The following is a 13,662-nucleotide window of genomic DNA, read 5'->3' as shown; positions in this document are numbered from 1 at the left end:
AAAATCTGGTGTCAAGGCGAGAACAAATACGATAAGTTTAGACTGGAATATATTTTTGGAAGAGGTTGGTTTCTAAAACACCACATATATTGGGTTTTAACATAAATGGCCGCTACCGCCAAGAAAAATCAGGAAATCGGCGCTTTTCGGGTAGTTTCACTTAAGAAAATGAGCTGCATGTTTTATTCAGAAAGAGAAACACCCCATCGCATGCAGCGTGCATGACAGATTTTACAGGTACCCCATTAACAGATTCGTGTATTTTCCGCATGGATTCTATCTCATTAACATCACGTTTAAGCCGATTAAACGTGTGCATATATGTTAGGTTTCAACTTCTAATAAAGATCACAGGCTAAAGGCTACTAAACAGTAATAACTACGAATGAAGATCTACAAAGCTCATTGAGGCTGGAGAAGTAGGTCGCCAAATGAAAATGATCAGCAGCATAATGAGGAGCGCACCGCTCACCACCTCACTTACAACCCTTAACCACTAGATGGCGACAAATAAAAGCTCCCATGCCTTCATGAAATGTGATGGTGTATTTGATTATTCCGCACACCATCGTTGCACTGTAGTCTTGCATAACAATCATGACAGCTAAACGGGTTTAAGGCGCGCAGGTAAGAAGGAACAATGCATGTTTAGCAGCTGGCATGCTACTCGCGCGCCACTGAGACGTATTGTTATTGTTTGTCGTAGTAGCGAGCTGGCTAGTAATCGTACCTTAGCTTTACTAGCAGGCAGTTACACAGTGGCCTATTGAGCAGGGCGACTGAGGAAGCTCGAGTAGCTAGCGCTGAAGCAGACTAGCCCTCCTGATAAGTTTGGTGAAATGTGGAAACGAAAGTTGTGTTTCGCGGCATGTATGTGGTTCAATGTGGGCTAAACACGTGTTGTTGAATAGTACATAGGATAAGACATTTCTGCTGTTGAGATACGGTGTCAACTGAATATTACATCAAAAGAGACTGACCCAATGTTTGCAGCAACTTGCTAGCTGCAGCAAGCTAACTAGCTTCAAGCAGGCCATAATGGTTCGTCAAGTAGTCGCAAATAAAAGGACACTTCCTGTGTTGGCCTTCAAAGTAAAGTTCGTAGTCGGGCGCTTGACAACATGCCAATAAATTATCTGAATGATAGTAGCAATAGTTATTCTATGCTAGTTGTTATGAGCAATTTGTGTCCATTCGTTGTATTTGTTGTATATGTATGCATATGTGTTGTGCGTCCCTTTCGAGATATAAAACGAGCTTTAATTTTGAAGAAATATTCGCGGGTCTTCCGACGTTTTTTTTTTTTTAGCTGTTGTTTTAAATGTGATGTAGCAGGGTTGACAAGCGCGGCTAGCTAGCTGGCTAGCAGAAGGCTCAAGCCACTTAACCTAAGTGACACAGTGAGTTTGTTTACATGTGGGACTAAGTAGCAGTTGGCGTGTGCTTAAACCATGACAGATATTTCCCTGCACTACTGTCTCCCGGGTCAGTCTGTTTAGCTGCAGGGTCAAACCTGTTAACCAAGCGGTCCACAAGTGCTGCGTTAGCTAGCTATACCGTGTTAGATCAAGTGATTGCTAACGTTAGTAATCTAAACTATGTCTTATTATACGCCAAGTATGTGCGGCATCGGTGTAATATTGCAGCATAAAAATCTATATCGCCAGATATTTTTACACCTACGATACTGTGGATATCCTGTTGTCAATGTAGAGAGCCATTTAGCCGTCTTGGAAAGAAATACACTGAACTCATACAGCTTGCTTTTAAACCTTATGTTGTTTGTAAAAGCAGCACATTATTTCAATAAATTCTCCACTTTAGGAGTTGCTGTAACTTGACACTGTATAGTCTTGGATAAGTTTACCTAAACAGCTGATGACCCACTTATAAAAGTTGACATTTTTATTGAGAAGAGGCATTGATCACTGATTATTTAGATGTATATGTAGGTTGGTTGGTAGGTAGGTGGCAAATACATTGTAGACAGTTTGTATCATCATGATGTCTTTAAAGGACGGCTTCACATGATTGGAGAATTTCTTTCATTTAAGCTTCTGTGTCAAATATTAGTTACACGTCACAATGGTACAAATAAGATTAATGTGTGGCGTACTAGTTATGTTCTTCTTGTCACTTGCATCTTCACTGTCTTCACATGAAAGACTACAGTAGACGTTTTGGATCTAATGGTTTTATCCCTGATGATTTTATGGTTGTACGTGATGTCAAATAAACTAAAACCTTTTGCACTGAGTTTACCCTACATTTGTCCTGCTCACATCATCCAGTTGTCTCTCCATGTCCTTGTTTTTCCAGACCCAAGAACTACTCTATGTACGATGAACACTGAGGACAAGTTGGAAGGCATGCTGCTCAAGTGCAGCAGCGGAGGCATCGATGGAGGAGGGAGAGTCGGCCTGGGCGGCGGAGGATCACTGGTGGTGATGACCCTCGGGGAACGGTCGCTGGCGAACCACCCTCTGCTGGCCGAGGATGATGACGATGAAGATGACGACGAGGACTTGACCGGAAGCTCGCTGGTTACTCACGACCTGGTTCCTCCAGAGCAGCTGATGATGCAAGAGGAAATGACAAAGGATGGAGGAGGCGAGGTGGGAGTGCATTTCCCCCTAAAACTCACCAATAAGTTGCCCTGCTTGCTTCATGTGCCAGTGAGTTCACCCTGGTTAAATAGTAGTTTATGTTTTGATAAACTTATCTGTGTGGATGCACTGTCAACAGTCTCCACGTAATCAGAGTGACCTTTTGCGCCGTTCCTGGCAATGTCTGTCACAGGCTGTCAGCTCTGTAGACCCTCAAAACGTAACTGGGCACTGATGCTTTTGTCCCAAGTAGCTGCTTGATAGTGGCCTTAGTCAAATATTCACTCACTGTTACATAAAACATCTTATTATGCACTAACTATGCCACTCAACCTTACTGCAGTTGCCTACCATGGCCACACATTTTTATTTAAAAATCTGGATAGGACCCAAACAAGGTTGGTTTGTAGTTTTAAAAGTCAGTCTGAGAATAATATTAAAGGTATGATGAATATTATGATTTGTAGAAATTTTATGCAGGCTCACATGCATATATTTTTAACTGGCATTTAAACTACGGAAGCTACTGTGACCCAATCTCCAAAAGTGAACTTCCTCTATTTTCATATTTCAAATATAAACATTGAGGATAATTTTAGTTAATCCACAGGATCAGGCCCAAAGCTGTATTTCACTTGAAATATTACTTTCATCATTTTATTCTGTAAATTTTACAGACAAGTTATTTGCTGTTATTTACTGTAAGTTGGAGGATCTGCAAAAGCTTTCCCTGGCCAGCTGGCAGATGTAATCTCTCAGCATGTCCTAGGTTTTCTGGGATCTGAGGCTTCCTGCCAGGCTGTTATGCTTGATGCAACTCCATGGTGATGTGCCCTCACATTGCTCGATGCCTCTCTGCTTGCCCAGTTGCACCTGCCTGACCTGGATAAACTGCTGGCCGACTGGGTGGCCCTTAAAGTGGGTCATGTGCCATATTAAATGTCTTGACTATCTATGGTCCTACTTTTACAGCTGAACATCAAGCAGGAGCTGAAGCTGTCCGAGCCAGCGGTCCATATAAAGAAGGACAAAAAAGCGATTAAGGACCTGATGGTGTGTCCCAAGAAGAAAAAGAGGAAGCAGCGCTCACCAGCAAAGGTTCAGTTCAATTTTATATCAGCAATGATGTTTTTTTACATGCTTAGAAAATGAAACAAATACCACTAAACTTTTTTATTTATTTTTTTTATTTTTTTGGCAGATTCTCAGCATCGATGATGATGGATCAATGACGATGCCAAACCCCAAGTGTCACGTCTGTGCTCACTGTAATGCTGCATTCAGGACTAACTACCACCTACAGAGACACGTCTTCATTCACACTGGTATGACTTACAGTCCAAATATCACTGTATCCAAGTCTTGACTTGAAAATAGATATGTTGTCACCAGAGGTCACTTTCAGTCATCAAAAGATTAACTGTCAAGCTAAGCAGGGGTAATGCTAAATTTGAAAGTTCCTTTAAGTATCATCAAGCTGTATTTGTATTGTTTGAATAATACAATAATGTGTAATATGTTATTCAACCTCTAGGTGAGAAGCCGTTTCAGTGCAGCCAGTGTGACATGCGCTTTATTCAGAAATATCTTCTCCAGAGACACGAAAAGATCCACACAGGTGAGTGAAGAAAGAGGCCCGTCTATAATCACAAGGATCTGCCATTTTAGTCTCAAGTGAATCATCTTGTCATTTGATGTTTTGCTTAGGCGAGAAGCCTTTTCGCTGTGACGAGTGTGGGATGAGGTTCATCCAGAAGTATCACATGGAGAGACACAAGAGGACTCACAGCGGCGAGAAGCCCTACCAATGTGACTACTGTCACCAGGTATACTGCTTTTGTTTGCTTGTAAATTAGTGTATTTGGAAGCAACAAAACTGGTGTTGTCCAACTTGTAGTTCAGGTTTTTTGATGAGGAGCAAGGAGAAGAAAATGTTGGTCATTTTAGTTCTGGTATATCTTATATCCACACTGATAGGCGGTTTAGGCTTCTGCATCAATTTGATTTCGTAGCTACGGCGACAGCCCACTACGCACTACACAGACCCAAGCGCTGAAGCCTGACGTGCACCTCCCCAAAACTTTAACTACGCGCTGCAGCGACGCAGACTGCAAGAGCTGTGATTGGTCTGCTTGCTCGTAGCATGTTTCTGCTTTAGTATTTCCGGCTGCTTCTCCATCTCTGCAATTTTTGACTTGGTTGTTTTGGATCAGTAAAGATGGAACACATCAAGGAAAGGTTAACTGAGGAGGTTCGGTGATACAAACATTTAAATGACTCGTCTTTGGCGAAATCTCTGGGAAAGTTTCAGTCGCCATTACTGAAAGTGAAGCAAGAAGTAGAAAGTGAAGGATGAAGTAGAAACAAAAATTCGCCCGACAGGTAAAAAAACCCCACAATGCTGACTAGTGTTTGGGTACAGAGCGAGCCAGAATGACAAGCGCACAAGTATAAATGGCTCACACTGGCTTAGGTTACGTGCATAGGTTACGCCGTCTATGTCCCGCAGTACCTTAAATGAGCATTGACTCATTTCAGATCAGCTCTGATTGTTTAACATGAAGTCATGCAGAATAATAGGCAGTTTAGACTTCTGCTAAGTAGACATAGAGGCTACGGCGATAACGCAGACACCTACGCAGAGCCTAGCGCTGTAGCTGACATGCGCCTCCCCAGAAATGTCACTATGTGCTGCGGAGATGCAGAGCACAAGATCTGTGATTGGTCCACTTGGTAGTAGCGCGTTTCCACATTAGTATTTCCAGCTGCTTCTCCATCGCCACAATTTTCAAATTGATTGTTTTGGATCAATAAAGAATCGGTAAAGTTAACTGAGGAGGTTTGGAGATACGGACATTTGTATGACTCGTGTTGGGAGAAATTCGATATTTTGGTAAAAGTTTCAGTCACCATTGTTGAAAGTGAAGCAGGAAGTAGAAACAAAAATTAACCGACTGGCACAAAAGACCCAGTGCCGACTCACGTTTGGGTGGCGTTGTTACAGAGCGAGCCAGACTGACGAGCACACAAGTATGAATGACTCGCACTGGCGTTGGCTACTTCCGTAGGTCCTTGCATTTAGGTCCCGCAGTAACATATAAGCGCCTTAATGGATAACTCACAGTAGTTGTGCTGACATCCTGCTTCTGTGGAGCTGCTCTGTCTTTTTAATTGACTAAATGAACGGACACTAAGAAACACAATGGCTCACAAAAGAAACTCCTTTTGACTGTATGTCAAATTTTAACCAAATGACCAACATTTACATTGCTGATACATTTAAGTTCATAAATGGCACATAGCTTTAATAGTTTAGCTTTTGAATTAATGCTAAAATCACAGATTTACAATAACAACATACTAAGTTTGGCCATTTGCATTTAAACTACATTAAAGCTTCAAACTGTCTTGGAGCCAGACAGACCATATATTTGAGTGGTCTGTTCAGGTGACAGCTTTCTCATCAGCACGAACAAACAAGGCTGTGTTAATCCAATCAAACGCCTTAGGTGAAAAATAACACTAAGACTAGGCTTGGGTATCGAGAATCGAGAATCGATTGGAACCGGGACTAGCTTAGCGATTTTCCCGGAATCGTTCAAAAGTTTAATTTTCGATTCCTAGTTTCGATTCCCAGTCCGCCGACCGGAAGAAGAAACCGCTGAACACCAACGAAGAAGCGTCCACCGGAAATGTTGGCTTAACCGAATGTCTGTGGTCGAACGTGGATAGCGTGCGTCGGAAGTCGAAAGTGTGGCTTCACTTTTCTAAACAGAACGAAATCTCGGAAAAATGCAACATTTGCGACAAGATTGTTTCGTGCATAGGAGGGTGCACGTCGAACATGATAAAGCACCTCCGAATTCATGGAGTAGAAATAAATGTGTGCCCCGTCTTTGACGCGCTGCGCCGACCGTCCTCCGCTGCCTCCGCTGGCCTCCGCCGGCCTCTGCCTACCGTCCTCCGCTGCCTCCGCCAACCGTCCTCCGCAGCGGAGGTTAGTAAAACAATACATATACATTAAATAATATGTCTTAAAAAACAATACATATACATTAAATACTATGTCTTGCGCCAACATTGAGGCAGCTAACAAATTACCCACGTATAGAGGTCATAAAAAGGAAAAAGTTCATAGAATTAAAATTGATGGAGAAGGTCAGAAGACCGTTGGCTAGCTAGTGTAGAATGTAATAAACTAGGTAGAGAGAGAGTCTCACGTTGACAACGCAACAGCGTGTCGTTTATTCATTCCTACTTTAACGATATCAAAACAAACATGGCGCTGCCCATGATAACAACAAACCAGCAGCGTGTTCTTAAAGAGACAGCGTCCCTAAAGCACGGAACGAGGTGAATTATGTCCATAGTGTCCACTACACTAGCTCATTTAAAATATCCTAAACTTTTTTTGACCCTGCCTCTTAAAAGAATCGAAATCGAGAATCGTTAGGAACCGGAATCGAAACAAGGAATCGGAATCGGAATCGGAATCGTTCAAATTCAAACGATACCCAACCCTAACTAAGACATCACCAATTAGTGGTCATTAGGGCTAGGCCATATATTGCAATGGAAGGAAATTACAGAAGTACTGGCATCCCCAATCAGAAAAGACATGACAGATGTTGAGAACAAATGAGTATGAACTGTTGAGCTGCTAATATTTAGCAAAGGTAGCATTACTGTGCTTGTACAGTGAAACAAGTAGGCGTTGTTTTACTCAACAGCAACAGATCTCTGGACCAGCACAACCATGCAGCCCGATTCATTTTACTGACAAGAGATGCTGTTCTTATGTAGTTATGTTATTCTTCAGCTAAACATACAGTGTTTGAAGAGAATACACTGGAGACCTATTTGATGAAAGCCCACATGTAACATTTTAATTGTGAATGTGTCTCCACTTGTTATGTAGCAGTGGTACTTAGTTTTATTAAAAAATATTTGACTTTTTGATGAATAATGCACATTGGCACTCTTGTAAATGCAGCCTTATTGTTGTTGTTATTATTGTCATATAGTTTTAATAAAGAAAACCATATTTGAGTTATGTTTTGTATCATGTAGACAGAAAAAAAAACTTCACTAATAACACTGGAAAAAAACTAAATGTTGTGAAATGGCCCTTGTGGTTATATTAAAGGGAAATTACAGTTTTTTACAACCTGGACCTTATTTCTGGCATAAAAATAAAATATGATCGTTTACTCACTCATATAACTTTGGTGTTATTTGGAGTCGTTCGTCAGATATTTAGATCCGTGTATATCCATATTGTGGGAGTGACTGGGGCACCGCAGCGCACCCTCTAAATAACGCATTATCTGCCACGAAACTCGTTCATTTCACCAATATTTTGTTATGATACGCTAGTGCTATTCCCTGTTGAGTCTGGAGTTAGCTGTTACGTGCAGCGGTTTGTTGTTCTTAGGCCAGCTGTTCCTTTCTCTGCCTTCGCATCCTCCTTTCAATGAGCTCCTCATCCGTATACTCTGGCTCAAAACGGTAAGGACGTCCATCATAAACAAAGTCGGTCGTCGTCCACAACCTCAGAATCGGAAAAATATTCAGCCATGTTGCAAAAAACTAGCAGTAGCAAATTACAGGTAAACAAGCCACACTCAGAGATGACATCATCCGGGTCAGAGGTTACTAGGTCAATCTACAGACCCCGGATGATAATTACGGGTAACTCCGGACTCAAGGGGCAATAGCACTAGCGTAACAAAATATTGGTGAAATGAACAAGTTTCGCGCCAGATAATGCGTTATTTAGAGGCTGCGTTGCAGTTCCCCAGTCACTCCCACTATATGGATATATGCAGATCTAAATATCTGACGAACGACTCCAAATGACACCAAAGTTATGTGGGTTGTAAAAAAACAGTAGTTCCCCTTTAACTGTATTTACATTTATGGAACTTACAAATTGGGCTTAGATGTTGAACAGGGAGATTAAGATGGTGAATCTAGGTTGTAATGTAAAGAAGAGCCAATAATTAAACACTAAAGTCACCCAGGTTCAGGTGAATTAGCGAAACAAGCTTGTCATGTCTGAAACAATCTGTTTCCATTGTATATGGAGAATGGAAAGTTGGAAGTGTTTGACGTAAACTGCCTGTCTTAGTGATTTACTCTGGTGATTACTTTAACAATAAATTATATGTATTGTGTTGTCTTTTTGCAGTACTTTTCCAGAACAGACCGGGTTTTAAAGCACAGACGAATGTGTCACGAGAACAGAGAGAGGAAGACGAACAAGGCTGCTGGTAAAGTTGGACCTTTGCGTGATGCAGAGTCTTTAGGGCCCCCCTTTCTTGCCAAAGAGTGTTCACTGCCCAAGAAAAAGCGTCAAAAGTGTGCAGACAAGAGTTCAGGCGCTTCCACTGCTGCCCAGATGGAAGGGCAAACGTTTGCTGTCGTAGAAACTGAAGAGAAAGAGGAGCAGAGGCCGACTAAAATCGATGGTCTGTCGCTATATGACGTGTCCTCCAAAGTCAAACATGAGTATGTCATCGCCGACTACTCTGTGGAACTTCCCGAAGAAACTGCTAGCCAAGACCAAGAAGATGAAGAAGTTTCATCAGAAGAGACGACTCCTCCTAAACTGGTCCTGAAGAAAGTCCCCAAGAGGAGTCACAAACAGTCGAGTGAACAAACCTCTCCCTGCTTGTCAACTTTGTCCTCCTTTGAGGAAAGCAGTAAGGTCCCGCAGTACACGTTTGAAATCGTGGACAAGCAAGGTCTTTTAGATGTGGAAGGCAACACTGAACTCGAGTCAGTTGAAACGCTTCAAGGAGGACCAACAAAACCAGCAGCCAGCAGCACAAACTACGATGATGCCATGCAGTTCCTCAAGAAGAAACGTTACCTTCAAGCTGCAATGGCTAACAACAGTCGGGATTATGGCCTGAACACAAGCAGCATCTCGTCTCAGCCGCCTGTTACACAAACTGTGGTGTCAACTGTCATTGATGAAACGGTCCCTGCCACCATTCTGGAGCCCCAGCCAATCAACACAGAGATTAAGACAACTCATGAAAAGAATGTGTTGCCTGATGAGGTTCTTCAGACGCTGTTGGACCACTACTCCAACAAAGCAAATGGGCAATCAGACATTTCCTTTAGTGTGGCTGACACTGAGGTGACATCGAGCATATCTATTAATTCCTCCGATGTTTCAGACAGCAGCCCTGTGGAGAGCCTCGGGGCCTCAAGTGCCCAGGCTCAACCACCTACTGAGAAAGTCAGTCTCTTGCAAGAATACTCGAAATTTCTCCAGCAAGCATTGGAGCGGACCAGTCAGAACGACAGCTACCTGACCAGCCAGAGCCTCAGCTTGGTCTCTGAAAACCCCACGTTAGCAGGACAACCTCTGTTCTCTACAGAGAAACAGTTTCCTTCCCCCAGCAGGTTCAAATCAGGTATGAGTTCTCCGCTGAGGTCCACTTTAGAAAAACCTCACTTTGGATTACTGGTTGGGGACTCCCAGCACTCATTTTCATTTTCAGGTGATGAGACCACCCCTCCCTCTGCAGTGTCCCCAGCTGAGGAGGACTTTCTGGAGCAGGTCTCGCCCTCCAAAAAGACGGACTCTCCACAAGGGATACTGCAGACTTTTCAGATAAGCTCCTTCGATCAGAACTTCAAATCTCATTTCCAGACACCAAGATCTGGATCCTCTTCGCAGTTTACTGTTGCCAATGGACAAGTAAGTGTTCGAGGACACAGCACAGACTTCTCAGAGTTCCCTTTAGTTCGAGTCACTGAGACCAGGTCTCAACTGAACTCCTCTCCAGATGTTTCAACCAGTGAATCGTTTGGTTGAAGGGAGGAAGAATTCATTTCTGTTAATAATTTCAGCTGCACTTTATTCCATCTCTCCTGTTTTGCCAAAACAAGTCCCATTGCAAATATGTGCTCTTTCTTAAAACCGTTTGTTCGTAAAGATATTCATGTTTTTTTTTTTTTTTTCCACCCAAATGTTATCCTCACAAATGGAAATACTGAAAATTGATCAAATAAATAATTTCCCCTTAGAAAAGATATTTCTTGCTCAAGAATGTACGTCAAGAGATTAAGCGACCAAAGTGTAATTCATGAGATTAGTTCATATTCTCTCATACCATTGCCATAGAGTTTATTTTTAATGTTGGTTTCAATCAGTTTGCCTTGCACAAAAAATATGAGGTCACCCTTGCAGCTTAAAGCAACACTTATTAAAATGTAGGCTGTTTATGTATGCCTTTTTGTTCTTACTGTAGCTACCTCCCCCCTAAAGCAACAGGATTTTTATTCAGTGGTTGAACCTTTTTATTACAGCAGTTAAATAGTATTGTGAAATTATAACGCAATCATTCTTCACTTTATTTAAAGACACTTTATTCTCTCCTGACATTTATGCATCCACAGGATGTGTGTAATGGTGATGATGAGTGATTGTATCTCTCTGATCTGGAATCTAGTTCATATTCCATTTAAACATTTGGTTTAATTTGGTTGGCGTGATGGCCAAAAAAACGGAGAAATTCACACTGATAGCTAGGGTTAGTGTATTCCCTTTGTGATTGGATTACTTGGCACTGATTGTATAAATGTGATTCTAGCGCAAGATAGGCTGTATAATAAAAGGCTTGGCTGCGTTAGATTTAAAACTTGGTTTTTAAAACAAGTTTTGCTCTCCCCAAAAAAGACTTGGGCCTCAAATAGCTGCGCACATGTAATGGCTGCAGGATAATTCTTCTTTTCCTTTAGTAGTGTAAGTAACTATTAGTGAAATTACTTAACAGGATTGTGCTTAGTGTTTGCACAATTTGCACGTTCTTCACTACAGGGAGTGTAGTGTGTACTTTCACAGTGGATGACTTCCATTATACTTAGAAGTCGACTTTTTGTTAAATGAGATTTGATCAAACGAACCACTTAATGGAAACTTTTGTGTCAAACTATTTGAAATGACACATTATGCTCTTTGCTTTTTGTCACTTAAATTAATGCGGCTCTTGCGGCTGCAGTTTTAAAGTACTTTGTTGTTGTTCTTGGAAGACAGGTGCAGCGACCATGGGATGAGGAACCCGTGTATTCATTGACCATCAAAGTTTAATTAAAGCTATATTATGAATTATACAGCACATGTAGAAATGAGGTGCTTGGTTTTACAGTCTCATTCATTTTTCATCTGTGCCTTTCTTTCTCTTTTTTTTTTTTTATTCTGGCATTTCCTTTACTCATTCCTGTATGTATTTCTTTTTACTCCGTCTGTGCTCTAAGGCTACTAATTCCACTTGCACAATGACAGCGAACACATAAGCATTTAACTTATTCACTCTGTAATATTTTGAGATACGGGAGCTGTATTTAATTTTGCCGGTCGTGTTTCTTTATTCTTTTTTTTAAGAAATATCAAGTTAAATTCTCAAACTATTATCTGTGGTTGGGAGGAAATGGCATCTCGCTGACAGACATGTCTTGCATGTCTGTAGGTTTAACGATTATCGCCTGTTTGCTAGAATTTAGTAGTGAGACAGATCTATCCAGACCTTGTTGAAACCATGCAGTTACACGAGTGAAGTCTCTTCTGTACTTCATCACACTGTTGATTGTTTTCCATGTGTACATGTATATGTGATGTCTTAGGTGCTATTGTATTAAACACTGTCTTTATATGCGCCATCCAGCTTGGGTTTGAAACCGATGTTAAGCTCCCTCTTGTTATAGCTCCACTGACAATCAGGAACAGACAGCACCACATTAATCATGACGTACTTTATTTTTCCCTCATCGATCATTCCCTTTAGAATGTATAGAAAATCTCCTGCTGTAAATACGTTGTGTATATTTTTATGTTCTGAGAAGTACTGTTAGATCTTTGTCAATAGAGAGACAAGGCGCGTGCAAGAGACACTTTTTGTCAGTGGAAGGCATGTTAATTTGTTTTCAAGCATTTAAAGCTGTTTTGCTCGAAGTTGATTCTTTTTGAAAGTCAATGCAGTCGATTGTGCATTATGATGCGGTTTACTGTATACAGCCGTGGCGGCAGAAAAATCCCTCCCCTGTTAATTATTTTTTGTTTTGTTTTTTTTTTAAAGCAAAATATGACTCCACCTAAAATCTGGATTTATAACAACAGCTCGAAATCATGCCAGTCAAAATTGATTTTAGATGGAGTTTCACCTAGTCCCCATGAAACAGAGTGCTATTTACTATTTACATACTACCACATGTTTATGTATTTCTTGCCCCTTTTCAAAAAGCCCAGTCTACTCTGTTTGGTCAGTGGTATGACCAGGCACTGCCCATTCAAGATGATTACAGGATATATGAAAATTAGTATACACCCTCAAGTGCATGATGACTCATCAACATTTTCGAATTGGAAACGACGACTCTAAAATACTATGAATAATAAATACCATCCTATGTTTTTTGTCTACTTTGGGCCACATACTGGAATATATGGGAAGGTTAGTCCAAGATATGTCATACGAAAATACTAAACCGTTGTATTTGGTTTCATGGGGACTCTGATATCGGTGGTGGACATACACCACTAGCTACCCATTTCATCGTAAAAAAATCTTTAAAAGCACAGTGCAGATGAGTAATTCTGCTTTTTTGAATTCTTTCCCATTAAATTCTTCTCGAAAAACTTTGAATTCAGTTAGGTTCGTTTAATGTACAAAACTGTTGGAGATTCATGAGCTATAAGAGCAGTACTATGGGTTTAGTTTTTTCAGTTTTATTAACTATTGTCAGTAACCTGGCCATAAGTGTCCTTGTATAAGCTAGAAAAAAAATGTTTTGTGTAAAAAGATCAGAATTATGAATTTTTTGATAAAACTATTTTTGAAACATGTCATTTAAGGCACTGATATGTACAGGATATCATATGCAGTCGCTCTTGCTACCCTCATTTATCTCTGTACAAGTCGTTTGTGTCAACATCTTTCAAATACAGATAAACTTTAACTGGCATTTTCATACTTTTAAAAGAATTTGACAAGGAAGCCCCCCGGCTTCACGATAAGGTTGGTTAGGTTAATTTGCATGGTCT

General features: G+C 41.0%; 1 protein-coding gene across 5 annotated transcripts; it reads left to right on the top strand.

Moving 5' to 3' along the window:
* Nucleotides 1-423: 423 nt before the first annotated feature.
* On the top strand, nucleotides 424-10,437 carry znf148 (zinc finger protein 148; the record flags this gene model as incomplete). Of its 5 annotated transcripts, none has more annotated exons than XM_084544359.1 (7): nucleotides 424-627; nucleotides 2,320-2,675; nucleotides 3,579-3,704; nucleotides 3,808-3,931; nucleotides 4,141-4,224; nucleotides 4,314-4,432; nucleotides 8,797-10,437. In XM_084544359.1, exons 2-7 carry the CDS (start codon nucleotides 2,343-2,345, stop codon nucleotides 10,435-10,437), a joined length of 2,427 nt encoding a protein of 808 aa, XP_084400485.1. In that variant the 5' UTR covers nucleotides 424-627; nucleotides 2,320-2,342. The 5 variants fall into 5 exon arrangements, with proteins under 5 accessions (XP_084400485.1, XP_084400486.1, XP_084400484.1 ...); XM_084544360.1 differs by having other exon boundaries at nucleotides 424-1,400; XM_084544358.1 differs by having other exon boundaries at nucleotides 424-2,675; nucleotides 8,797-10,033; nucleotides 10,121-10,437.
* Nucleotides 10,438-13,662: the final 3,225 nt, after the last annotated feature.

This window comes from Chelon labrosus (assembly GCF_963514085.1).
Source record: "Chelon labrosus genome assembly, chromosome: 5".
In the NCBI taxonomy this organism is placed as follows: Eukaryota; Metazoa; Chordata; class Actinopteri; order Mugiliformes; family Mugilidae; genus Chelon; species Chelon labrosus.
This window is presented reverse-complemented; position numbering and strand designations above follow the sequence as displayed.